At 62.0% G+C, this 26238-nt stretch overlaps 2 protein-coding genes across 7 annotated transcripts in view; both read right to left on the reverse strand.

The window, feature by feature from the left end:
• Positions 1-3845: 3845 nt before the first annotated feature.
• UTF1 (undifferentiated embryonic cell transcription factor 1) lies at positions 3846-5001 on the reverse strand. Its single transcript, XM_067708848.1, has 2 exons — positions 4446-5001; positions 3846-4333 (listed from the first exon to the last, which is right to left on the reverse strand). The coding sequence occupies exons 1-2, from the start codon at positions 4999-5001 to the stop codon at positions 3846-3848; spliced, it is 1044 nt and encodes a 347-aa protein (XP_067564949.1).
• A 3603-nt stretch (positions 5002-8604) lies between these two features.
• KNDC1 (kinase non-catalytic C-lobe domain containing 1) overlaps positions 8605-26238 on the reverse strand; it is a 58418-nt gene continuing 40784 nt past the window's right edge. For 2 of the 6 annotated variants that reach the window (XM_067708968.1, XM_067708964.1), the window contains exons 18-30: positions 20425-20518; positions 20258-20355; positions 19856-20076; positions 18224-18337; positions 17464-17611; positions 17211-17390; positions 16511-16714; positions 15749-15831; positions 15384-15534; positions 12409-12531; positions 12265-12324; positions 11420-11577; positions 8605-10342 (exon numbers count right to left, since the gene is read on the reverse strand). In XM_067708968.1, coding sequence (XP_067565069.1) covers positions 10111-10342; positions 11420-11577; positions 12265-12324; positions 12409-12531; positions 15384-15534; positions 15749-15831; positions 16511-16714; positions 17211-17390; positions 17464-17611; positions 18224-18337; positions 19856-20076; positions 20258-20355; positions 20425-20518 — 1866 coding nt within the window. In that variant the 3' untranslated portion in view covers positions 8605-10110. Of the gene's footprint in view, positions 10343-11419; positions 11578-12264; positions 12325-12407; positions 12532-15383; positions 15535-15748; positions 15832-16510; positions 16715-17210; positions 17391-17463; positions 17612-18223; positions 18338-19855; positions 20077-20257; positions 20356-20424; positions 20519-23225; positions 23256-24170; positions 26189-26238 lie in introns of those variants that run through there. The other 4 variants (XM_067708963.1, XM_067708965.1, XM_067708966.1 and 1 more) reach the window with 4 other exon arrangements.

Genomic DNA, 26238 nt, shown 5'->3' on the forward strand with positions numbered 1-26238 from the left:
TACAGGAAACTTACTTCAGTTAAATTTTTAGGGACAGGGCTTCCCTGGTGGCGCAGTGGTTGAGAATCTGCCTGCCAAGGGGACACGGGTTCGAGCCCTTGTCTGGGAAGATCCCACATAACGTGGAGCAACTGGGCCCGTGAGCCACAATTACTGAGCCTGCGCGTCTGCAGCCTGTGCTCCGCAACAGGAGAGGCTGCTATAGTGAGAGGCCCGCGCACCGCGATGAAGAGTGGCCCCCGCTTGCCACAGCTAGAGAAAGCCCTCGCACAGAAACGAAGACCCAACACAGCCATAAATAAATAAGTAAGTAAATAAGTAAATACATAAATAAAGTTCATTCTGCAAGTATTAAAAAAAAAAATTTAGGGACAGTCTGGACGTGGGAGGGAGCACAGGTAGCAGAACTAATTAGAGATAAAGAGTGTAGCCCTATCCGGGGGTAAAGAAGCCCCCAAGCTGACAGGGTTAAATGCCTCTCTGGGGAAAATACATCTAACATTACGTGTTCCCTTATAACCAGTGTATCGCTCATTGGAAATAGCTGCTTTTCTAGGTCCCTACAGCACTGATCCTTGACGGATGAACATGCTGTGAAAACGAATTCTCTCTGGCCCCAGCCTGGGAGGAAATGGAATTTGGGTGGAAGGACGAGGGCGCTGAATGAGGCGGGAGCTGGATTCCAGCCTACTGGCTGCCCACACGGAAACAAAACCGGCCCCAGGAACGAGCCTTGGCTACCACCCTGAGTTATGGGGGCCGACAGGATGAGGGCCCAAGGCTGGTCCTGCACACACAACAGGGCAGCACTAAGAGGACGTGAGGTAAAGGGAAAAAGCAAAGCCAGCCCCAGGGCCCTGAAGCTGTGGGGGGCAGGGCCCCATGGCAGGGAGCGGAGGACCCACGGTCACTGCTGGAGGTCATCCGAGCTAGTGGGGGCACAGGTACCCTGTTCACGGGGCTCAGTGCACTGCAGGACAGAACGGGCGTGCAGTTGAATTCACGTGGTACGAACACAGGGAACAGCCGGTGGAAATACCAGCTAGATGGGTCCACCAAGCAGCTGGACAGGCGAGCATCAGCTGGTCACCTGCAGCACTGCTATGATTCCACATGCTGTGACACAGTCGCTAGGATGGCCGAGATAAAAAACAAAATCAAAACAGAACATAAGTGTGGACGAGGATGTGGAGAAATTGGAACACTTGTGCACTGTTGGTGGGAATGTACAATGGGGCAGCGGCTGGAAAACAGCATGGAGGTTTCCCCTCAAAACTGAAGATGGAACTACCATGTGATCCATTAACTCCACTTCTGGATATAAACCCAAAAGAACTGAAAGCAGGGTCTTGAAGAGATATTTACACACCCCTATTCATGGCAGCATTATTCACAATAGCTAAAACGTGGAAGCAACCTAAGTGTCCACCAACAGATCAATGGAGAAGCAAACTGTGGTCCATCCAGACAATGGAAGATCATTCAGTCTTAAAAAGGAAGGAAATTCTGCAATATGCTGTGACTAGAATGAACCTGGTGGACATTATTCTAGGTGAAATAAGCCAGACACAGAGAGACAAATAACGTCTGATCCCACTTACATGAGGTCCCTACAGCAGTTTAATCCACAGAGACAGAAAGTAGGTGCTGGGTGCCAGGGGCTGGGAGAGGGGGCTGCAGAGTTAGTGTTTAATGATGCAGTTTGGGAAGATGAAGTTCTGGAGCTGACGGTGGTGACAGCTGCACAAAAGATGTGAATGTACCTAATGCCATTGAGCTGCACTCTTGAAATGGGTAAGATGGTAAACTTAATGTTATGTGTATTCTACCACAATAAAATAAAAAGGGTGAATCTGCTGGCCAAGGGGCCACTGATGAGACGAGATGGGCACTAACCTGAGGACTGGTCCTAGGAGACCCTGCTGGGTCGCTGCCCTGCACTTGGGGTCTGGCACAAGGAAAGATGTTCTCACGGCCGGGACACCATCTCACGGGGGTGTGTCCACCGCACAGGTGCAGAGCCAAACCCAGGATGCTCGGCTTAAGACACACGTGTCACAGAGCAGGACAGGGACACACCTCGCCCCACAGGCCCACGAGAGAGCCACAGCCAAAGGGAGTCACGGCAGGGCCAGAAGAAGGGATTTGAGAATTTCCACGCATCAGGAATGGCTGAAGTTTAAAACTAAAGCCGCTAGCCAAGGAGTTGGGGTGAGACACGCTCTCTCCCCTCACCAGGCCGGAAGACGTTAGCGATGCCCGGGGTAGGGGTGTTCAGAGTCACTACTGCAACATAGAGCCCCAAGGAGAAAGCCATGGGATGTGGCGTCCGGGGCCCCAGGGAACGTGGGCAGTAAGGCAGATGGGTTCTCCTTGGTGCCCCCAAATATCTCAGACTCGGAGACTTACACGGATTTCAAGCCCCCGAACAGCCTTTCTCCAGAGCAGAGGGTCGGCTGACGTCGTCCCCACCCCTGGGGGATTGGCGTATTTGCTGGGATGTGTCCCAAGGCTCAGACCCCGCCAGCCCGTGGCTCTTGCCTTCCGGGGGCGTGTGGAGGTGGGGAGGGGTGTTTACAAGCTCGAATCAGCCCACCCCAGGTTTTTGGTGGCTTCCGGACTCACAGGGACCAGGGCACAAACAGCCTCGTGGAGCAGAGGCCAGTGTGTCTTAAATGAAGATCTGGGATTTTCACGCGGAGCCCCCAGGCCCTGCCATCAGTGCGCGGCTGAAGGATAGGCGCAGCCTTGGTCTGCCCGGGGTCCCTGCAGGCAGAGGGCCCTACTGGGGTCTCCTGGAAGACGGCTCCAGGAAAGGGCTGGGGGAGGGGCTGATGCCAGAGGGCAAGGACCGTAGGGCCCGTGGGGACACCCTTCCCTCTTTTACCTTTGTGGCCCAGAGCGATCACTTAAGTCTCTGAATGAGCCCCTAGTCGCCGAGAAGCTGCCCCGCATTCAGCCGGAGCCTGCATTGTTATGCTGGCCAGCCCCTCGGGCCACTTCCTCCTTCCCACCGGCTGTGAGCACCTCCGGCCCCGCCCTGTCCCCACTGGGTCTGATCCACCGGCCCGGGGTGGGGCCCTCAGGTACTATTTGGAAAATGCTCCTGGGGCGATTTTGATAAAGTCCTCCTGAAACTGCAGGGACCCGGGCCTCAGCCAAGGTCGAAGATCTCAGACCCCCAGCTCCAGCTGCCCCCCACCCAGTCACCTTGGCGACGAAAGGAGCGCCTTCCCTGGGCGTGCGTTAGCTCTCCTGCCCCCTCCGCCCCGCACCTCTTTCCCTGACCCAACCCAGCCAAGAGCCTCAGACGCTTCGCTGGGCGGCAGGCGGTGAGCGCTGGAGACCGATCATACCTCCCCCCACCGCCTCCGCTGAGCCCGGCCGTCGCCATTTCCCTGGACCCTCCCTCCTCCTTCTCCCCGCCCGGCCGGGCTCACCCACCCTGGCTGGTCTGCCTGGTGGGAAGTCCCGGGGGCAGGGTCAGGAGACCTGGAGAAGCTGGAGTGCAGTGAGGGCCCCGACCTCGGGTTCCACGTGCCCACAGCCCCCTCCCCACTGGAGACTGGCCTGCCAGGGTAGGTAGGACCGGGCAGCATCTCAAGGGGGCCCCAGCCCACTCCAGCCCTCCTGGCCCCTCCCCGGGATCCCGAGGCCATTTTAACCTCGCCCTGACCTCCAGCCCTACATTCCTACCCAGTGCGGGGCCCGCACACACTCACTGGATTAAGTCGGAAAAAACAATCTTTTTATTTAACCCATACCTAGGTTAGGGGTGGGGGAGGGCCGCAGGAGGGGTCAGGGCCGAGGGGCGGCCCTGCAGAGAGGACCGAGGCGGCCGGGCCTCACTGGCGCGGGTCGGCCAGGACGCCTCGCTCGGCGGCGGCGCTGCCCAGGATGAAGCCCACAGCCAGGGACACGGTCTGGTCGAAGGAGCCGCGCAGCTGCTCCACGTGCTGGTTCAGGGTCAGCAGCTGGTCACGCAGCGGGCCCAGGATGGACACGATGTCGCCCAGGTGCCCCAGGGTCTGCAGAAGGGCGGCGTTCAGCGACGGCGGCGCGGGCTGCGGGGGCACGTGGTCCTCCGGGCGACCAGGCGGCGAGTCGGGATCTTCCCGGGTGGGGCCGGGGGACGACGGCGGCGGCGGCGAGGGGGGGGCGCGGAAGGGCTCGGGGTCCTCGGGGCGGCCGGGCGCGGGGGTGAATGTGGAAACGGCCGTCGGGGAGCCGGGGGCGCGGGGCGCGTCCGCAGACTTGGGCGGGGACGGGCTGAACCTGAGCGTCCAGGCGGGGTCCGCGTCGGGTTCTCGGGCGGCGGGCAGCGGTGGGGCGCCTGGAACGCAGAGCGGGTGGTCGCGTGAGGCGCGCCCGCCCCTCCCCCCGGCCCGCAGTCCACTTCCCCCGGTCCGAGGCGCCCCGCCCCTCCCCCACCCCAGCCCACCTACCCGGCTCAGCGGGCGCGGCGGGGGCTGGCCGGCGGCCGCGCGGGGGGCGCCCGGGCCCGGGGGAGCGGCGGCGGCCGCGTCTGCGCCCGCTGTCGCCCAGCAGCCCCATGAGCTGCCGGATCTGCGCGTCGAAGGGCCCGGGCGGCTGACCGTGCGCGTCGCGGACCTTGTCCTTGAGGAACTTGTAGCGGCGGCGGCACTGCGCGGGCGTGCGCCGCACCTGCTGGCGGGCCAGCGCGGCCGACACGCGGCGGTAGGTGGGCAGCGCCTGGCGGCGGTCTAGCAACAGCGCTCGCCACACGGCCGGCTGCAGCAGCGTGCCTAGCAGCAGCTCCGTCTCGCGCGCGCTCCAGGGCGTGCGCTGCGCCGAGCCCGGGGATACGGGCGACCCGGGGGATGCGGGCGACCCGGGGGGCGCGGGCGCCGCCAGCGCGCCGGGCGAGGCGGGCCTCCCGGGCGGGGTCCCGGGGACGCCCCCCGCCAGCCGCTGCTCGGAGTCCGGGCTGGCGGGGGACGGCGGGGCGGGCGGGGGCGGCCGCCGGGGCCGGAGCAGCATCCCGGGGCCGGCGGGCGCGCGGGGGTCGGGGCCGAGGCCCGGGAGAAGCCGCCCACACGCGCTCGGTGGGCCCTGCGCGTCCGCCTTCGGTAGGAGCGGGCGCCGGAGCCCAGCCGGGTCTAGGCGGCCCTCCCACCGCTCCGCCCCGCCCCGCCCCGCCTCTGCGCGCGCTAAGTTCAACTTGCCTGCTCCGGCGCCTGGGTCTCCCGGCCAGTCTTTGGGCCTCTAGGCCTTGACCGCCTGGAGCAAAGTTCTGCCCCCGCCCGCCCAGCGGGGAAGAACCTTCCCAACCGCCGTTTGTACTTCTTAACCTTCTCAGTTGAGGTACAAACAAATATGGCTACGTGCATTGGGTGCGCAATGTTTGATTCGTCATTACGCATGTGCCATGACCTTTCACCACTGCGCGGATGAAGCCATGGAACATTCCAGTTCCAGAGGCTCCCTCGCACCTTCTCCTTTTTCCTCTGGTGCACCCTAGATGTTGTTTGTAACCGTAATTGTGTTCCGGGTCTGCGCCCCGCCCATCTTCCTCGTGTGCTCTTAGTCTGTGCAGGAGGTAGAGTTCAGCACTGCCCGCTGGCAGCTTTCTGCTGGATCTGATAAAGAGCCAGGCCAGTGGTCAGACGTAGTGTCATAACTCACACGCACACTCCACAGAAAGAAACCTCTTTGTTCTGGTAAAGAACGGCTACAGTTACCATTGTGGTTAATACAGAGCATTGAGCCTGTACCCCCCTGAGAGATTGGGAGTGAGACAAGGATGCCCAGCGTTATGGCTTCTGCTCGACCTTATTCTGTACGCCCTAGCCAGAGCAATAAGACAAGAAAAAGGAGTAGGAAGTATAGAGAGAGCAAAGGAGGAAGGCAAGCAGCTGCCACTTGCAAGTGAGCTGTGTGTATATGTGGAAAGTACAAAACCTACAAGCACATTACTAGAATTGATAAATGAGCTTAGCAAGGTCATTGAATACAAAAATAAGCAAAAGTCAATTGTATTTCTGTATACTAGCTACAGTAGTTTTATAAAACTCCTTAGTTTGGGATAGTTCTGTGTCCGAGTGGCACAGACAGCACAGAGTCCCTAACATCTTACTTGTCCGTGGAACTTTGGCAGAGCTAAGAAGTTAGCGTTGACGAAACCGCAGACTTACTGGGTTGTGCCAGGTTTTCTGCTGATGCCCCTTTTCTGTCCCAGGATCCCACCCCTGTGCTGAGCTGCATTTAGTCATCCTGTCCCTTCAGTCTCCCCTGGGCCGTGGCTGTTTCTAAACCTTGTTTTCCACGTCCTTGACAGTTTGAGGAGACGGGTCAGGTGTTTTGTGGTGTGTCCCTCAGTTTGGGTTTGTCTGCTGTCTTCTCAGGGTTAGAGTGGGGCTCTGGGTTCTGGGACGAGACCCGAGAGGTGATGTGTCATCTTATTAGTTCGTGTTAGGATGCGTGACGTCGGCAGACTTGGGGCCACGATGCTGAGCCCCACCCGGTTAATCTGGTGCCTGCCTCTCCCCACCGTCAGGTCACCCTCTTCCTGTCCTGCCCTGCAGTGGGGGCCGGTCACCAGGTCCCCTGCCGCCCACACTCGAGGGGGTAACAAGCCTCACGTCCCGGGGCATCCACTTGTACTGTTGGGTATCTCCCAGTTCCTCCCGTTTATTTATTCTTTCAGTTGTCCGTTTACTCCAGTGTGGACTCATGGACGTTTGTCCTGTTCCTGGGTCACTGCCCATCACTGTCGTACGTGGGGGCTCAGACAGCCCAGCTCTGGCTGTGGGGAGTCTTCACAGCTCTTTCCCTTTTGTCCCGTGTCCTTTTGATGTGATCTACCCTCCCACCCCCAAGCCCTGCTTTTAGCACTTCCTAGCTCCTGGCTCATCTGGTACTTTCCCCACTCAAGCCCTGGAGTCAGCCATTTCCTTTTCTCGGAGACTTGAATGGCATCTGGAAACCAAGATTTGGGCACAGGATGCAGCTGCTGCTATTGGGGCGTCACTGCTTCTGGGCCCGTGGCTCTGGGGGCAGTTTTGCTCCTCGGGACATTTGGCGATGTCTGGACAGTTGTTGGTTGTCACAGCTGGGGGCAGGGGGCAGTGCTGCTGGCATCTAGAGGGTAGAGATCAGAGATGCCACGAAACATCCTGCAGGCTCAGGAGAGCCCCACCGCAGAGAGCCATCCCCCGACACGTCAGCGAAGCTGCGACAGATCGTGCGGTGGCAGCTGGGAAGTGGATTGCGCGCAACCTGTCTCTCGGGTCCCTGACCGCCTCGCACCTTGGGCTCCGTGAGATCCTGTCTTGGATGGTAGGAGGCCTGGTGCCCTCGTCTCCAACTGTCTACTCGCGTCCCACCCCACAGCGAGTGCGCAGAGGAGCCTCGGAAGGCTGGCCTGGTGCCTGAGAAGCTGCTCCCAACCGGGGTGCGGTCCTCACTGCAGTTCTTTTGTCTTCAGCGCAGTCTCCCTTCAGAACAGCGTTTCCCACGGTCACTGAGGTCCACCCCCTGGGGAGCGGGAGAGGCAGTGAGGAGATGCGGCTGCAGGAAAGTGGCAGCTCAAGCCGTCCCGTCCCAGGAGAAGTCCCGCCGTCCTTGCAGCGGGTGTCGGACAGCAGGCGGAAGGACACAAGCCGCAGGGAGGGGTGTGGCCGGCGCCCAGCCAGCCCCTCGGCCACTTACCCCAGCACCACCGGCCACTCCGAGCCTGTGTCCCAGGCGATAGCCTGGCTGCTGGGGTCCCACTGGCCTTCTCCGGGTGGCGGGTGCTGGTGCCGGCCCGGGGGCTGCCTCGGGCTTGATCACAGCCTGCTGGGCGTGGGGGAGTGGGACCCCGTTTGTGGAGGGGGCTTCCCCAGAGCCTGGGTGCACAGGGCTGGGCTCCATTCAGCGTAGGAGGGGCTGCATGGGGTTGGGGGTTGCTGGCTGCGGTGCTGGCTGGCAGTTCTCAGAAAAACGTGTTGATGTGATAAGAGCCGATGTAGCGAAGAGAGAGCCGGTCTTCCTGGTGCTTTAGTCGTGTCTCGGGAGGAAGAGGGACCAGGGTCTAGTGGTTCTAAGGTGGCTGAGGACACCCCGCCCGGGCCCAGACTCCAGAGCCACGTGACCACGGCAGCTCCTGTCCACAGTAACACGACCCCACCATCTCCCCGTCTTTGTTGGTGTCCACCAGCCCTCCGCTCTTCCACTGGGACCCTTCGGTGGTGACCAAGCCCTGGGAACGCCCCAGCCTGCCCCCGGTGACGATGAGCCTGCTGCTTGGCCTGTGGGCTGCGGACGAGGCCTGGGTGGCCGGACGCCAGGATGGGCAGGGCTTGTGGCAGACAGGCGCGGGCCGTGGTGCCCGGAGGCCTCGGCAGGTCAGCGACTGTGGGAGGTTGGCTGTCTCCTCCTCCAGCGGCAGGTACGTCCCGGGCAGCGGGGTGTCTGCCTGCTCACGGGCCCCGGGTGGTGGGGTTTGGCCCTCTGCGCACCATCGGAGGACATCGCGGTGGCCTGAGCCTCCTCGGTCCCTCGTCCCCTCCCGCCTTCACGAGCAGCCCTGAAGACGTCTTCGTCTGGCTCGAAGAAGCCACGCTGACCCACGAAGCAGGTAAACACCAGGAACCCGCGAAGGCCGTCTTGGTAGAAACGACTTTATTTAGAAATGTAAACCGCGCGTGAGGGCGACATGCAGACAGTCGTGCTGGAGCCGAAGCCTGGCCGCGCCCCCAGATAACCCGTTACAGTTGGAATGCTTACTTGCACTGGACGCTCACTTCATTTCAGGCTTTGTGGCGCTTTGTTGAATTCAAATCCTGAAAAGGTAGGAGCTGATCTGCAGAACCAAATTCTCATATAAAAGCCACGTTTGCAGGGCCCGGAGTGCCTCTCACGAAAGCGGGACATAGATGTTGCAAATGAATACATGTGGGAAAACACATCTCGACAACAGTGTTTGATCACAGGTAGTGGTTTTCCTAGAAATAGCATGAGCTGGCTGCGCTGAAGAGTCACTAATTCTAAAACTGAAAAGAAGAGTCTTGGGTCTTGCAGCGATTGGCGACGTAAAAACGCTGGTGCCTGGGGTGGTGCCAGGGCTCTGGCCTCCTGCTGTGGAGGTGTGCCGTGCTGTCCTGGTCCCATGCCCCTGGCCGAGCGCAGTTTGGAAACAGCCCTGGGCAAGAGCTTGGTACCACCGAGGCAGCAGGCTTCATTTCCTCGTCAGAAAGCGCTGGTGACGGCCAGCCTCGGGAGCTAGGCGTGGGTGTGTGCATCACATGCGTGGCTGCTGAAGAAGGGGGGGACCCGGCCACGGCCCTACAGCCCCCAGGCCCCCAGGTAGGGCAGAGGGAAGCTCTCAGGGCCCCTGAGGCTGTGTCTCTGCTTTGGAGCGGCTGTCTGAGTCCTGCATGCTTTGGAAGCAGAGCCTCGGCCCAGGTGTACCGGCCCCAGCAGGAAGTGCTCTCGGTGGTGGGGCGGTGGGCACAGGGGCCACGGGGCACTTGGGAGCTGCCAGTGTGGAGCATGAGGCGCTCTCCGGCAGCAGGAGGCCGGGCTGGGACGGAGGCAAGGCCGGGCCTCTTGGTGGGAAGGGCTGCGAGGCTCTGGCACCCGCACCTGGGCCTGGGTGAGCAGCCAGGGGTTGGGGCTGGAGGAGGGGGAGGCCCGGCAGGGAGGAAGCCCAGGGTGGGGAGCCTCAGGGCCCCTGGAATCTGTGGCCGGCAGGGGGTCAGAGGGCAGTCTTGGCCCTTCGTTGGTGGGCAGACGTACACCAGACCCGTGGGAACACCGCTCAGTGGGCGCCTGGGTTTAAAGCCTGAGCTGGGTGCTGGGGTGTGGGGTTTCTGGGGCTGAACGGCCAGAGAACTGGGTGAAAGCTGTTTATCTTTGAGAAATATAAATGGGTACCGGCTCCTGGGGAGCTTACCTATCCTATTTCGGTTTAAATATTTTAAAATTCCCTTAGAAACCCCCCTCAGCCTCTCCTGGCACCATCTCTCGGGTCTGGGTCTGAGCCCGTGCTCCCGCCCCGGTGCCCCTCCTGGGCCGTGGGGGTCCCTGTCTGACACAGCAGGCACGGCCCCTTCCACCCCAGGCCTGTCCTCGGTGTGGACTGCACACCCAGCCCACTGTCCTGCGCTACTGGAACGTGGCTTTCATTCTCCGCAGCTTGTCCTGAATCTTCTTGGAGTGCTTCTCGCTGGCCACCTGGTGGGCGCCAGCCCTGCTGTCCTCGGCCAGGATGGAGATGTCCGCCCCGCTGAACCGGGCGATCCTCTGCTTGAGGTGGGACTGCAGCTTGGGGTCGGGGGCGAACGTGTAGGGGTTCTCCTGGAACGCGTGGACCTGGCTCGCCACCTTGGCGATGTTTCTTTGTTGGGGGAAGAAACGAAACGTGAGTTTGCACAAGTCACGGGGGCAGCGTCTGCAGCTGGTGGGTTCCCAGCCTGCTGTCAGGCACTGTCCCAACCAGGCCGCGTCAAAGTCCAGACTCAGAGGGACCAGTCTGCCCTGGACCCTGAGGAGGCCTGATCGGTCTCCACCTGGCTGCCGTGTGGCTGATGAAGTGGGGGGAGAGGATAGAGTGGGGTGAAAGGTCATGGGGGGAGGGTCTCCCTGGAGACAGGGTGGCACTGTCCTGAAGGGCAGTGCGGGCCTGGGGCGCTGCGGGGGGCCGTGGGCCTGGAGCTCCTAAGGAGCGGCCGGCCCCAGGGTGGGCTTCTAAGGAGCGGCCGGCCCCAGGGTGGGCTTCCAAGGCCAAAAGGAGCCGCGATCGCCTTTGGCTGGGAGTGTCTGAGTCCCTGGCAGGGCCGTGGTGGTGGTCGCCACCGACAGCCCCCCCAGTCTGCTCCTCCCAGGTGGGTCCGCAGGTGTGCCGGGCAGTTGAACGGTGGGGACTGACTGAATCCTCCGGACAGCTTTACGGAGGGGCCCCGAGGGGGTCAGCAGAGGCAGGGAGAGAGGGCAGATGTGGCTCGGGGGGTCAGGGAGGGTGGTCGCACGGAGGTGGCGTTCTGGGTGCACCTGGATCTCCCAGGAGGAAGGCAGGTCACGGCAACCTTGGGGCCGCGTTTGGGGCCGTGGACGCTGGACTGTGCGAATTGTGTACCCCTTGTCTGTGGAGAAGGAGGCGGCTGGAAGTCACCCAGGGGAGAGGGTGTGGAGGCCTGGGCTGGGGTGAGGGCTGCGTGAGGGGCAAGGCGGCCCAGGTCTCAGAGGAACGGGAGAGATGGGGGCGGCCCTCACCTGGCTTGCTCACCTGTGGGCCCCTCACCTGGTTCGTTTCACCTGTGGGCCCCCTCACTTGGCTTGCTCACCTTTGGGCCCCTTACCTGGCTTGTTCTAGCTGTTGGGTCCCCCACCTGGCTTGTCGCAACTGCGGGCCCTTCACCTGGCTTATTCACCTGTGGATCCCTCACCTGGTTTGTTTTACCTGTGGGCCCCTCACCTGAGCTTGCTCCACCTGTGGGCCCCGTTGGTCATGGTGAAGCCCCCTGTCTCCAGCTGCTGGATGTGCATGGCCAGGAGGTGGGCTGAGGGCAGGGTGGGCTGGGCCCTGAAGCGCCGTCCTTCCATCAGACACAGGCTGTCGCTCTTCAGGAAGACCTGGGGCCCAGCCAGGGGCGTGGGCGGGGGGTGGGGGGGACGGACAGGTGAGAGGTCAGCCCAGGTGCCCAGCAGTGCTGCATGGGGGCTACGGCACCCCGGTTTATCAGCCAGTCCAAAGTGTGCCTTAGCTCTGGGGCTGGGGAGAGTGCAGATGTCTAAAGCTTGCGGACACAGAAGGAACACTGACCCCCACCAGAAAGCCGTGCGCTTCCTGCTGCTGGTGGCAAATTCCTCTCCAGAAAAGAGCCAGGTGACCCCACTGCCCAAATTAGACTGGGAGCCTGGCTGGCCGGCCACAGAGACCCCTGGGTGTGGTGGCAACCGAGGACACACAACAGTCCCCCCACCGGCGCGCACTGCGTTTGGGGCCGGCTGCAGGCCGCCCCTGCCTCATCAGTCTGGGAAACACCCCTCATCCCGAGGGCGTGTCCTCGTTTAGGATCTCATGGGGGCGGCCAGGAGGCATGTAGGTCGGCCAAACTCAGGCAGGGCCTCAGGGCACCTGCACCCCAGGCTGGAATCACGGCCCTGGAGCAACCCTGCCGCCTCTGCCCAGGTGAGCGGCCGAGGCCCCAGGGGAGATGATGGGGGGGCCGTGAGGTGGGTGCGACGATGCAGGATCTGCCGGGCGATCCCCCCCTCCCCCGGGACATGAGCTGCCCAGGAGCTCACGCAAAGGGGTACCTCCACGGCTTTCAGCTCCTCCATGACCTCTGCTATCTTTGCGGGTAGAATTCTCCAGGCCTAAAATAAAAGCACAGGTGAAACTCCTACAGCCCTGTCTGTGCCCACTGCGTGGCTGCAGCCAGGCCCCCCCGGGTGACTCACAGGGGACTGTCGCACGGCCGGGTGCTCCAGGCCGCCCAGGATCTGCATGGCTGTTGCGAAGTTCCTCTGCTCGTAGCAAGACTTCGCGATCAGCAGAAATTTGGAGAGCAGGTTCACCTGCAGCTGAAACCAGAGAACAAGACGCTCAGCGTCCTCCGTCTCAGACGAGGGACGGGGCACAGGGGCCAGTGTCAGGGTGCAGGGCGGTGCGCCCACCTCCGTGCAGGGGAGGGCGTCGGGGGCCCAGAAAACCAAGGCACAAAGGTGTGCCAAGTCCATCTCACTTCTCTCCCGGGACAAATCTCTGCTCAGGACAAATGGGGGGAGCGGGAAGGGCACCCCCGCTCGGGGAGATGGAGCTGAGGTGTCCAGAGGCAAATGGGGAGCCGGTTTCAGCTTGTCGTCCGCCCAGCCGAGTCCACGGTGGGACGGGGTTGCAGCGCCTCAGGGGCCGCTGGTCGGCAGGGCAGATGCACCGGATTCGATGGGAACACCCCACGGCAGCCCCTGCTACCCCAGTGGGATTCTCCTCTCCGAGCAGACCTGGGGGCTGCCTCACGGCCCCACAGTTAGCGTGTGGATTTTACACAGTCCAGCAACTTCCAGAAGGTTCTGGAGCATTCAGCTGACCCCTCACTTCAGAGCTGCCTCACCCTGTGGACTGTCGCCACGGCCAGGGACATCCTTCAGGTGGGAACATCGCCTGCGGGTCCCAACCAGACACCCTTCTCCTGGGCTTGACCCTTGTCTGGGTCACAGACGGGCCCTGGGGTCACTCAGCACCGTTGCCTCCCAGCTGTCTGGCTCGAGTGCCTCTTAAAGGATCTTGAAAAACATCTACCCACTCCTGCTTCTTACGTTGACACCTCGTCATTTTCCTCACAGGTTCAGATGGATGTGAAGTAGGCGATTTCCAGCCCGTCCAGGCAGAGCTGTCCGCTCACGGCTGAGCCTCGTACCGGTCAGGTCAGGTCACATGGTGGGTCTGCTCTTGTGACCGGCGTCCTGCCCTCCGGGCTCAGCCGTCGTGGCCTGTGTCCCCATCTGGTTCCCTCGTGGGGCTGAATGTTTTCACAGGGTGGGTGATGCCCCACGTTGTTCATCCGTTCGTGCATCACCGGATATGAGGTTGCCTCCTGCTCTTGGCTGTCGTGTTCCGTCACTTTTACACCTGTCTGATGAAGCCAGGTCCCACCATTATTCATCTACAAAAAGGGAAGCTTTTCTTGAAGGTGAGAAACTTCACACTGTTTCCTTTTCTCCTTGACCTTGTGTTTGCACTGTCTCGCCCCACCCCGCCACCCCGGGATGTGATCTGGAAGGAACGCACTGTTACCACTGAGGGCTTTTACTAGTCTTCCGTTACATTCTCCGGCTCAAAATTTGAGTTTTGACAAATTTTTCTGAGAGCAGAGTTTACGAATGTAGAAGTCAGCCTCCGGGTTGTGCCGGCAGCGTGGTGAGGGGCCCAATGCGTGAGACAGCGCGTCAGAACTTGATCAGCGTGTTCGCCGGAGGTGCCCGCGTGGCTTCCTGAGAACTCCTGGCGCTGTCTCCGCTCGGCCCCTGCGCTGTCCTGTCCCTGCTGAGGCGGAACTGCCCCGTGAACAGTCCTCCCTCCGACCTCTGCTCGCGGGGACGGGGGAGCCGCTCACGCAATGGGGAGAGTTTGGTCACTGCAACACAACAATGGTTCCTTCCCGCCAGGCGCTGACCCCGGGTGCGTCCCAGGTGGGTCTGAAGACCGTTCCGTCCTGTGGCCTGGGGACGCTGGCGCCCCTTCGTGGTGACCTGTGGGCGGGGCAGCTGCAGAGGCTCTGGGGTGAGGACTCCCTGGCAGCCGAGGTCCCCTGGGAAGCCCGAGCACCCAGGCCTCGTGTGATACCCCTGATCGGAAGCTGCACTTTGATGTCTCTCATGATAACGTCGTGGATCGGAACAAACCGGGTCGGGGAGGGGGCCAGGCCACATCCTGGCAGAAGTGAGGACGGGTCAGTCTGTCAGCTGCTAAACCCTTAAAGAAAATTCTCCCGAAAAGGGGAAAGAGTGGAAAACTCGGCATTTGTTCATGGGCCTTGGGGTTGCCCCTAGGGGCTTGGGGGACACAGAGGAAACTAGAAAAGGAAAGACAGTGCAGAGGCTCCTAATGCCAGAACGGGCACGTCCGGGCTTCACCGTCTCTCGGGGAGTTGGTGGCCACGGTGGGCTCTGGGGCAGCTCCTGGGACAGAACAGGGTCCCCCACCCCGAGCTCCCCCTTCGTGCTCAGCCCACTCCAGCGGCTCCTGCCCGGGGAGCTGATGCTTTGGGCCTGGGAGGCAGTGGGCGTGCACCCGCGGGAAGGGGCCGGGTGACACAGCAGGAGCCCCGTGGTTCCCACCGGTTCTTCCACGTGGCCACGCCCTACAGGCAGGACCCTGTGACCCTCGCCTGCGTCTGGCCTCCGGCGGAAGGACGTCCGAGGCCCTGGCAGCAGTGTGCTCGCTGGGCGCACTCTGGGGTGCTAGGCCCACCTGCTGCCCCTCCTGCCTGGGTGGGACCTGAGGGAGGTGCTGGCCCTGAAGCAGGGGCGTCGGTCCAGGCCGAGGCCTGTGGGACCCAGAGGAACCTCCCCTTGATGGGACCACTGACCAGTGTTTCATTTGTTCCACAAACTGGCCGAGGACACACATGCACCCGTGCTGTTGTGACAGTGGCCACGAGAGCTCAGGCCAGCGGGCCAGTTCCCGGCCCTGGGTCGCGACCGAGGCAGGAGGAGTGTGGGAGCACGCGGGGGCCGCGTTAGTGTGTGTGTGACGCCGCGTCCAGCTGTGAGCGGGGGTGTGCCTGCGTGAGGTCTGCGTGTCGGCGCCGCGGGGACAGGCCTGGGTGGGCCTGGAGCCCCCGTGCACCCCCAGCAGGGGGGGTCTCCCAGGGAGGTGCCCTTGCTGCCAGCAGCCCCGACTCTGTGCTGGGGCCAGAGCTGAGGGCACCAACCTTGGAGGTGTGGCTAGTCACGATTTCGGCGGCCACCCAGGTGCTGACGTCGTCTGCGCTTCTCAGAAGCTGTAACAGGTACGTGTCCTGGACGTAGCTGGGCAGAAATAAGCTGCAGGTTTCGGCCGACAGAGACCCGGAGGAGCTGGCTCTGCAAGAGACGCAGGCGCACGTCCCAGCCAGGCCCCGGGTGGCGCCCGGCCCAGGAGGCTGGCGGGACGGGCCCTGCGAGGCGGGGGGCCAGCCGCGCACCGCAGGCGTCGCCCTTGTGCTGGGCGTGTCCAGGAGACGCTTGGGTGAGGCCCCAAGGCCCTCCGGCCAGCCCTGCATCCCAGGCTTCTCTGACAGCCACGCCGGACACTCACTTGGGGACGGCCACACTTTTGTCCGTGACGCCCAGGGCCCGAGAGTTTAAGAAGTGGACGGGGTGGCACTTGTGAAACAATTCCTGCCGGGGACAAGGACGCAGAGGTCAGGCAGAGCCGGGGCCCAAGGGGGGACGGGGGGCACGGGAGTCACAGGGCTGGGCCCCCAGGGACTCTGCACGGCCACCCAGACAACAGTGGCGGGGGTGGGGTGATGGGGGCCCAGGATGCCTGGGGGCCTGGGAAGGGGCAGCTGGGGGCTGGGCACCCAGTTTCAGGAGGGAGGGCCTAGCACACGCGGCTCCCCGCCCAGCCTGCAGGGCAGGGCGCCCTCCAGCACGCAGGGGTGTGTGTGTGTGTGTGTGTGTGTGTGTGTGTGTGTGTGTGTGTGTGTGTGTGTGTGTGTGTGTGTGTGTGTGTGTGTGTGTGTGTGTGTGTGTGTGTGTGTGTGTGTGTGTGTGTGCGTGTGCGCGCGCGCGCCCTGTGGGACCTCGTGGGGCCTGTGCACCTGGCGCTCTCTTGCTGAGGGCCTTCAGCGCCCACCCTTGCCCGCTGCCGCAGCGTCAGCCCCCGCCCTCACCTGCTGCAACAGTGTCAGCCCCGCCCTCACCTGCTGCAACAGTGTCAGCCTCCGCCCTCACCCGCTGCAACAGTGTCAGCCCCCGCCCTCACCCGCTGCCGCAGCGTCAGCCCCGCCCTCACTCGCTGCCGCAGCGTCAGCCCCGCCCTCACCGGCTGCCGCAGCGCCAGCCCCGCCCTCACCTGCTGCAACAGCGTCAGCTGGCTGAAGAGCTGGTGGGTGCTGTACTCGGTCAGGAAGTAGGGCCCCTTCTCGCTGGCCCTGGCATAGGGGCCGTAGAAGTCCTCGAAGAAGCAGGGCTTGGGCAGGGCGGATGCGATGCTGTACTGGCGCTCCTTGTGGGGCAGCGCTAGCCCGTTGCCCCGGGACAGCCGCCAGGGGAAGCTCTGCAGGGCAGGAAGACCAAGCCCCGGAGGGTCCCGTCCAGGTTAGGGCGGGGTGGGGGGTGGGGGGTGGGCCCAGGCCCAGGCCCAGGCCCTCGCAGCCTGGCTCAGCTAGAGCCACGTGGCAAATCCCTCCTGCCCGCAGCCGTGCTGGGTCGAGGACGCCTGTCCTGGTCATTTCATGGATGGGGCTGTCTGCACGCATCATGGTGAGGTTCCCTCAACCCTGCTCCCGTACCAGGCCGTTTCCCGGCCCCGCCTTGGCCGCAGAGTCAGGGAGGCGGGGTGCTCTGAGCCCCTGGCTGGCCCTCTGCTGTCCTTGTCCAGGGCCAGAGGGCTGGTGCCCAGGACCGGCAACACGGGGAGCGCGTGCCCGTTTGTGCACGTGTGCCTGTCCGTGTGTGTGTGTACCAGGGCACGTGTGTGTGCACATGAGCACAGGAGTGTGTGTGCCTGCGTAGGCGGTGTCCCCACGCCGGCTCCCCGGGAAAGGCCGCACCTTCCGGGAGATGCCGTCCTCTGAGAGCCTCTTCCACAGGGCGTTGAGGGGCCTGGCGGTGTCCTCCGCCTCCTTGGGGTCCTGCAGGTCTGTGCTGCGTGGGGCGCCCTCAGCCCGCCGCTCGGTGCCCACCTCCAGGAGGCTCAACAGGGGCTCTGCGGAGCCGTCCAAGGGCAGGATCTGGGCAGAAGCACGCGGGGTCGCCCGCTGCTCCAGAGGGGTGGTGGCCCCGCTCCCCGAGCCGCGCCCTCACCTGGGAGGCGAGGTAGTCCTGGAGCCTCCCCAGGAGCCCGGCGTCCCTCCTGAAGTCCACGGCATAGCAGTCCTCCAGCCAGGCCTGCAGGAGGCAGAAGCTGCGCCTGTAGATCTTGGAGGAGGTGGAGGTGGGATCCTGGTGGGCCCTGGGGACAGATGGAGGCCTGAGCCATGCAGGTCACCCGCGCCCGCCTGGCGTCGCACCCACGCCAGTGTGTGCATGGGGGTCTGAGCGCTGGGGTCTGAGCCCGCCCACCTGGTGCCCGTCCTGGAGCCCCTGCCACCCTCACAGACGGCACCCAGGGGCTGGAAGGCGTCCCGAGAGGCAGGGCGGGAGCCCTGCTCCGCGTGTGGGGAAGCAGGGGGCTGGGGTCTCCCGTGAGTCCCTCCCCTCCCAGGGCTCCTGGCCTGGGCTTGTGTGGAGTGTGGGGGGCAAGGACAGGCCAGCTCAGAGGGCCAGAGCACGTCCAGCACTGCCCACCACCCCTTCCCTTGTTGACCCCACCTGCCGGCTGAGGCCCGCGGGACCCTCCCTGCCCCCCAGCTGCCCTCCCCCAGCCCACGGGCCTGGCGCTCACCGTCTTCCCACGTGTCCCAGCCCCCGCCCTCGGCCTCCCCCCTCCCCGGCCGCCGGCCCCTCCTGACACTCCTGCCCCTTTCCCGTGGCCCGTCTGCGCCCCGCTCCCCTTCTCTGCCCTCGCCTGGGCCTTCCCGGCGGCTCTGGCTCTGGCCTCGTCCTCGTCAGGGTCGGCGGGTACCTGGACAAGGTGCTGCTGATGCGGTCCAGCAGGAAGTGCAGGAAGTCATGGGGGCTGCAGAAGTACCGGAAGGTGTACAGGAACTGCTGCACGTAGCCCTCCAGGAAGGCGTCGCTGCGGGGAGAGGGCAGTCAGCCGCCAGGACGCGGCCCGGCTCCCCCAGCCCCGCCGTCCCGGGGTGGGTGCACACGGGCGCATGTGTGCGTGAGCCCCTTGCCAGGAGGGAGGCCAGCAGGAGCGCCGCTCAGAAGTAAGTGGGGGGAGCAGTGGTCACGTTAGAAATCCCTGGATGTTGCGAGCCCGAGGACTTTGGTAACATCCGTTGTTAAGGCCTCACTGTGTCCTTTAGAAACGATTCGGAAAGCTGAGCCGGAGCAGTGGCCCAGCCCCAGCCGGAAATCGCTGGGTTAGGAGACAGGCCACTGAGGGCGGGAGGGACCCCCACCTCTGGGTGCAGGGAGCCAGGGCAGCGAGAAAGAGGTGGGGGTCCAGGAACGAGGGAGCCTCTGCCTGGGACATTGCAGCCTGGCTCAGGCTGGAGACTAGGCAGCCCGGGTTCAGCATCCCGCAGAGGGGACACCCGCGGGGTCTGCAGGGATGAGCCCACGCCCCCTCGGAGATGCCGTGCTCACAGAGGATGCGCGGCACGCCCTGTGATACCGGGGCGCATGCACGCGCTCTCATCTTCTGGAAAGCACAGTGCCTGTGGCGGCGTGTGACAGCCCACGTTGCAGAGGAGGCTGGAGTCTGAGGGGTAGCCTGGAGCCCCGCGAGCAGGAGCCCCAGTCAGCCCACCTCGGGGGAACGAGCCGGGGAGCAGGGAGAGTCAGCTGCCCCGGGAGGGTCCCCGCTCCCCGCTGGCTGCCAAGAGCCAGCAGTCTGGGGTCACCACAGCCTGCAGCCCGAAGACCCCAGGGGCTCCGACGTGGTGTCATGAGTCCCTAAAAGTCAACACTGGGGTGAGGTCTGTACCCAGCCCTGATGGGGGCCGGGCCCTGGAGGAGGCCGCCCTGTGCCCAACAACCAGGTGGAGCTGGCGGGACAGACGGAGGGATGGCAGGGTTGGGTGTGGCCCGGGGGCCCCTGTGACCCTGGACGGAGGGGTCTGGCCCTTCCCGCGGTAGGTGAGCCCGCGCACCTGCATTATTAGGGGATCCCGTGAGCCTAAGCCCTGCTGATGCCCAGAAACGCTGCAGAGAGCTGGCTGGGGCCAACCTCACCACAGCCCCGGGGAGCCCAACGTTAACTATGGGGTGTCTGACTTAGGAAAGCGGATGGGGTCCAGGTGCCCCTGAGGCTCCCGGCTGCGTTCAGGTTCAGAAGCCCACCGGGCTGTTAGTCACGGTGGCCGCACACCTGACCCAGACGCCCAGGCCCACAGGTGCGGGTCCAGTAGGGCCCGTGGCCCTGAAGCCACTCGGCCAAGGACCTGGAGGCCAGTGGGAGCCGACACAGGCGACTGACTTAGAGGGAACTTTCTAGATAAAAGTGCAAACCTGTCTCAGATGAGGGCAGGTTAGAGTTCTCACCTCTTTCACCCCCTGCCCTGCACCGCAGGGCCTATTTGTTTTCTCCCTGCTTTTGTCTCCGAAGGCCTGGGGGGCACAGAGACGCCCTCCCTCCCCGCTGCACCTGGAATAGAGGTAGGCCATGAGCCCCAGCGGCGTGCCAGCCTGCAGGACGCGGGCCTTCCTCTGCCGGCCGCCACGCGGGCGCTTGCTGGCGTTGTAGAAGATGAGGGAAGAAGACTCGTCCAGGGGGCTGAAGTCCAGTGTGTCGCAGGGGGCGGCCGCGATGTTCACGATCACGGGCAGGGCGCAGGGCTCCAGGCCCCACCGCTCCGCGTACATGACCTGGGGCGCGAGTCAGCACTGTCGGGTTGACCTGCTGCCAGGTCACCCCGCCCCTGACCCGGGGGGCGGGGTGGCCTCTCGGCAGGGGGGTGTATGTTTTCACAGGGACCGATTTCCAAGGTTTTAGCGGGAGGAGCCCGTGAGCGCCAGGCCTCTGGATGGAGGGGAGTGGGGACCTTGCCTGTAGGTACTTCTTGACCAGCCCGAGGAACTGCACCTTGGACCTCATCTCTTCCAGCTGCCCCTTCAGTTTGGACAACATGGTCTTCACCTCCGAGCCTGAGGGCGGGCAGAGTCAGCCCAAAGCGGCCCCCAACCCCGGCCCCGGCCCACGTCCAGCGAGGCTACCTTTGTTCCGCTTCTCCTTCTGTAAGAGCTTCTGGTAGAACTTGAGGGTTTTCCGGAAGTTTCTCTTCTCTATCATGAGCTGCTGCTCCAGCTCCTGGAGAGGAAAGAGCCATGAGCCCCAGGCGCCCACCCCTCGGTAGTTCAGGGGAAGCAGGTTTGCACGCAGGACCCCGACGCTGGCCGTCGGGGGAGAGAAGGGATATCTGCGTCTGGTCAATGGAACCGGACATCCAGACAGGTTAGCAAATGTCTCAGTAAACTAATTGGGAAGAACCAGATGCGATGGACTCGCTTAAAAAACGAGGCCAAATGTGTGAGGCAGCGGTGTCAGCCTCTCCTAACGCCCCCAGGTGGCCCGCCCCCACCAGCCGCCCAGGAAGAACGGTGGGCAGAGCGGGGTGGGGCGCGTCCACTGCCGGTGGGTCCGGGCCACGGAGGGCCTGCCTTCCACTGTTGGGGGCCGGGGGGCCTAGGTCCATGCCTCCTGTGCTTTCTCTGGCCCTGGGGACTGGCCTCCGGTGGGGTCTTCAGGGCAGGTCCACACAGCAGGCAGTGGCTGTCCTCACGGGCACGAGTGGTCCTGAGGCCTCTCTGTGGTCCCAGGCACACCCCCTGAGATCCCCACCCCACGCTTGGCCTCTGCCCCTCAGGACCCCCGTTGCGGTGCAGCCCGAGCCTACCCCTGTGGGCCAGGGTGCCTCCCGAGCCCCCCATGCGCTCGGCCGCCCTGCTTTGAACATGAGGTTTGGACACGCCCAGCGTCGCAGACCCCACTTGACCCATCAAGACCGTCCCCCCCGAGCCCACCGTGTAGGCCCCCTTGAGCCCCCGCTGCCCACTTGGTGCTTCCGTCCAGAAACCCAAAGACAGCGGGGGCTTCAGCCAGGCCAGGTCTCCACAAGGGAAGCGAGACCAAGACTTGCAGGCTGCAGGGGAGCCGAGGGCGCCCCAGTTCTGCTTCGTGTGCCCAGCACGGCGGGTCCCAGCCCCTTGCTGCAGGATCTGCATGTTCTCCTCTCACATGGGGGGAGGGAAGCCCTGGGGGCCGGACTGCCCCCTTCAGGGGTGGGAGAGGAGCCCGTGATTCTGGGGCAGGAGTGGGCTCTGGGAAGCCTTGGGGGTGCCTGTGAGCTGGCCCCTGGGTTCTGGTGGGTCTTCTGCTGGGACCTTGAGGCGGACAGGCCACAGACGGGGGCTGGGCTGGGGGCAGAGGCCAGGGGCTCGCTCAGACCCCTGGGGAGACCACTTGCTGTTAACACGAGGGTCAAGGTGACCCCCCAGGTCCTAGTCGGCCGTGCTTGGAGAAGCTCTACCCTGACAGCCGAGCATCTGGGCATTCGTTCTGGGGGGTCTGATCACACGCAGTCCAGACAAGGTTCCCCCATGCCATCGTCCCACAGCGATGGACTTAGCTTTGTCGAGAGCGTCTATTTCTGGACAGTTCTGTGACACTTTTACTTAAACACCCGAATCCCTTCTGTCTGGTGGTTTCACTGAAAACCGGTGTTCACGTGGTCGTCCTTGTCCACGTGCTAGTGTTTTAACGACGGTCGTAGGCAGCCCCACGGGGCTGGGGGGGGACTCCAGGCCAGGGCAGCTGGGGGGCAGGGGCCGTGCCTCGGGGCTCGCCAGTAGGCGAGGTGGCCCCGTGCCATCACCCTCTGCTGCCCGGCATTGTCTCCGCGAGGCCCAAGGGTCTGCACGGCTCCCCTTCCCCCATGCCTGCTACGTGGTGGCCCTGGCTTCCCGAGGACGGTGGCGGGGACCCTGGCCTGTGTTCCAGGGCACAGCTCAGGTCCAGCCCTTCACACCCGGGCCGCTGCCCAGATGCTGACTTGAGAAAACTCCCCAGCAGGGGCTTGCGGGCATGGCGGGGGCCGCCGTCAGTGCCTCCGTCACCTTGGTTTATAAAGCGTGAAGTCTGTCAGGGCTACTTCTCTCATCACTGAACTGCAGACTGACTCTCAGAAAAGGACCGTTTTGACTGATTTTAAGGATAAATCTACACGAACCAAGATTCACAGGGCGGTTGGTGTTAGCTGGTGTCACCCTCATGGCCACAGCCCGGCAGGCCCACAGGCAGGCGTGGCCCCCAGGCCGAGGCAGACTGGTAGGTCTAAATGAAATACTCAGAATCAGTTTGGTTTAGGTATTTCCTCCCGGCCTAACCCGACCAAGGGTTGTTCTCATAGAATTAAAAGAGCATCAGTTCACTGGACAAACAGATGAGGATGGTCTGAGGCACAGTTTGGGCCCAGCGGCTACTGGACTTAACGTGGCCCTGAGGCGGACAAATATGAAGAAGTAAACAAATAAAACAGGAAGGAAGTTGGAAGACGAGACGTCAGAGACAGAAAGAGGGAAGAACAGACATCAGTGCCATCCACCTAAACGCTGGGAGCAAAGCCCGTGTGAGCTACAAGGCGAGCCGGGTGCTCTGACTGGCTCCCTTGGCCTGGGGGATGCCCACAGCGCTGGACACACAAAATCACGGCCAGGGCCATGGCTGTGCCCACACGCACGGCGGTGCCGGGTGGACAGACGCTGCTGTGTGGTCAGCGATGGGAGGAGCCGCCCGCTTGCCCTCCAGCTGCCCCGCCCACCCCAGCGCCTGGCCTGTTGTACGCGCACTCTCTTTTTGGGCAGCAAATGTGAAACATGTCCACTAGCTGTTTTATGCCTTTTGTGTTTTCTTGAGGCCCCTGTTTGAAAGAGACACAGCGGGTCTCAAAGAGAGTGTGGAACTGTGGCCGGGGTCACCCAACCCACCCGCGAGGCAGGGGAGGGCACAGGGCACTCACCTGCATGCACTCAGGTTCCAGGAGACACGCCTTCCCAGGTGAGCAGGAGAAAGGGAGAAACATGGTCACTGGACACCCTCCGGCGTTTCCCAGCCCACCTCACCCCCTCCGGATTGTCCCCCACGTGAGCCGCCCGCAGAGTGACGGTGGGACCCAGTGTGGGAGCCTTGTCCCAACCACGGGATCACGAGCAAATAAGAACAGATGCTGGCCCAGCAGATCTGGGACCTGAGCTGGTCTCAGCGTCCACCTTCAAGGACGATCGACGTGCGATGCGGGGGGGGCACCCGGGGCTCACCTGTGGGCATGTCTCCCTCCAGGGAGCAGCCACCCCAGGATAGCATGGGATCGAGGACAGGCCCCTCGGCCCTAACCAGGCACCTGCACAGTGGACCCACTGGCACCACCGTCCACGGCCCTGAACACGACACAGGCTGATGACGGGGCTGCCTGTCCACAGGGGTCCACAAGGATGTGATGCTGCCGGCGAGCGTGACCTGTGACATCAGAGGTTGTGACCTGTGATGCCAGAGGATGTAACTTTTGATGTCACAGGACATGACCCGTGCCTTCAGAGGACACACAGGGACCAGTCCCCCACCCCGCCCAGCACTGTCGAGAGGAGGCTGTGGGCAAGTCCGCGTGGAGCTGCCTCTGAAGGGGCCCCGTCCTCCCTGGGGCTGGTGGCTGCTCCGGGGGTATGTGGGCTCCCAGCCCTGCCACTCGCCAGCCCTGGTCAGCAGGGGTCCCGTCTTGTGGTCCAGCTGAGGTCAGGGTGACAACACAGTGCTTCTGGTGGGACGCTGTGGACACCTGGGCTCGGAGTTGGGGGGAGCACGGGAAGCCCACCAAGGATCGGGGACCCCCAGCGTCCCTTCCCTATTTAGATTCAGCTCCAGTGAGTCTGCAAGTTCATTTCACGCTCAAGTCCCCAGTGCTCACCCCTCCCGATTCATTAAACATGTTTTTATTTTGAAATTTCTTAATCGTGACAAAATATACATAACATAAAATTTGCCATTGAACCATTTCTCATTGTGCAGCTCAGTGGCATCAGGTACATTCATTCACACCGCTGTGCAGCCATCGCCACCACCATCTCCGGACGTTTTTCATCTTCGCAAACTGACACTCTGTCCCCATTGAGCAGCAGCTCCCAGCCCCTGGTTGACTGACTATTCCAGGGACCTCCTGTAAGTGGAATCGTGTAGTATTTGTCCTTTCGAACCGGCTTATTTCCCTTAGAATAATGTCCTTGAGGTTTGTTGCTGCTGCAGCAAGTGCCCGAGTTTCCTTCTGCTTTAAGGCTGAACAATATCCTTGGTGTGGATGGACGGCACGTTGAGAATCCATTCTTCCATTCGTGCACACTTGGGGTGTTTCCACCTTTCGGCTGTTGTGAATAACGCTGCTATGAACACAGGTGCACAAATATCTATTTGAGTCCCTGCTTTCGATTCTTCTGGGTGTATATTCAGACGCTGAACGGCTGGCTTACGTGGGAATTCTATGGTTAAATTTTTTGAGGCGTTGCCACACTGTTTCCCACAGTGGCTGCACTATTTTACATTCCCACCAACGTGCACAAAGATTCTGATTTCTCCAAATCCTCACCGATGGCTGTTGTTTTCTGCTTTTAAAAAAAATCTTTTATTAATAGCCATTCTTTTTTTTTTTTTTTTTTTTGCGGTACGCGGGCCTCTCACTGTTGCGGCCTCTCCCGTTACGGAGCACAGGCTCCGGACGCGCAGGCTCAGCGGCCATGACTCACGGGCCCAGCCGCTCCGCGGCATGTGGGATCTTCCCAGACCGGGGCACGAACCCGTGTCCCCTGCATCGGCAGGCGGACGCTCAACCACTGCGCCACCAGGGAAGCCCAACAGCCCTCCTAATGGGTGTAAAGTGGTAGCTCATTGCGGTTCTGATTTGCTTTTCCCTGATGACCAATGGCGTTGAGCATCTTTTCATGCGTTTTTTGGCCATTCGTATATTTTCTTTGTACAAATCTATTCAAGTCCTTCACTTGTGTTTTAATCAAGTTGTTTGTTTTGTTATTGTTGAGTTCATCAGTTCTTCAAATATTCTTGATACTAGCCTCTTATCAGATAGATGGTTTACAAGTACTTTCTTCCATTCCATAGGCTGCCTTTTCACTCTGTTGATGGAGTCCTTTGATGCACAGAAGGCTTTAACTTTGAAGCCAATTTGTGTTTTACTTTTGTTGCCTGCGCTTTTGGCATCATATCCAAGAAAGCATTGCTAAACCCAACGTCATGAAGCTTTCCCTTATGTTTTCTTCTAAGAGTTTTATAGTTTTAGCTCTCATGTTTGGGTCTCTGGGTTTTTAGTTAATTTTTGTATATGGTGTAAGGTGCAGGTCCTGGTTCGGTGTTTTGCATGGGTTATCCGGCTTTCCCCGCATCATTTATTGAAAAGACTGTCCTTCCTTGTTGAATGGTCACGGCACCCTTATGTGTGATAGTTTGTTCCTGGGCTCTCTGTTCTATTTCACTGGTCTATACGTCTGTCTCTGTGCCTGTCCCACACTGCTTTGGTTACAGTAGCTTTGCAATAAGTTTTGAAATCAGAAGTGTGACTCCTCCAGCTTCGTTCCTTTTCACGATTATTTTGGCTGTTGGGGTCCCTTGGGATCCTGTATGAATCTTTAGGTGGGATTTCCTCTCTGTAAACAGGGCCGTCTCTCCCTCTTTCATTCGGCCGTCCGCATCGGCGTGGACACGTGGATGTGTGGACGCACGGATGCCCCACGCTGTGAGCCAGAGTCCAGTGCTGTGTTCTTGCTTTTACAGCTCCCGCCGCGGCCCCTGTGACGGCTGACACACCCTCTTCATTGTCTTGATCATTTCCTTACTTTCCGGCACCAGAGATGCTCCCGGCTCCTTTTTTTTTTTTTTTTTTGTCCCAGTCCCAAGATCAGCCACTTCTCCAAGGAGCCCTGGTTCCTTTGATTGAGAACGGTATTAGAAACCAAGAACCAGGCACTAGGTGTACT

Source organism: Pseudorca crassidens, chromosome 16, assembly GCF_039906515.1.
Source record: "Pseudorca crassidens isolate mPseCra1 chromosome 16, mPseCra1.hap1, whole genome shotgun sequence".
Taxonomy (NCBI): domain Eukaryota; kingdom Metazoa; phylum Chordata; class Mammalia; order Artiodactyla; family Delphinidae; genus Pseudorca; species Pseudorca crassidens.

What these genes read in the sequence shown, in the direction of transcription:
- UTF1 (XM_067708848.1), bottom strand. Translation starts at nt 5,001, where the DNA reads ATGCTGCTCCGGCCCCGGCGGCCGCCCCCGCCCGCCCCGCCGTCCCCC. An exon ending in CGCCGCGCCCGCTGAGCCGG is followed by an intron (nt 4,334 to 4,445) that starts GTAGGTGGGCTG and finishes TCTGCGTTCCAG; the next exon opens with GCGCCCCACCGCTGCCCGCC.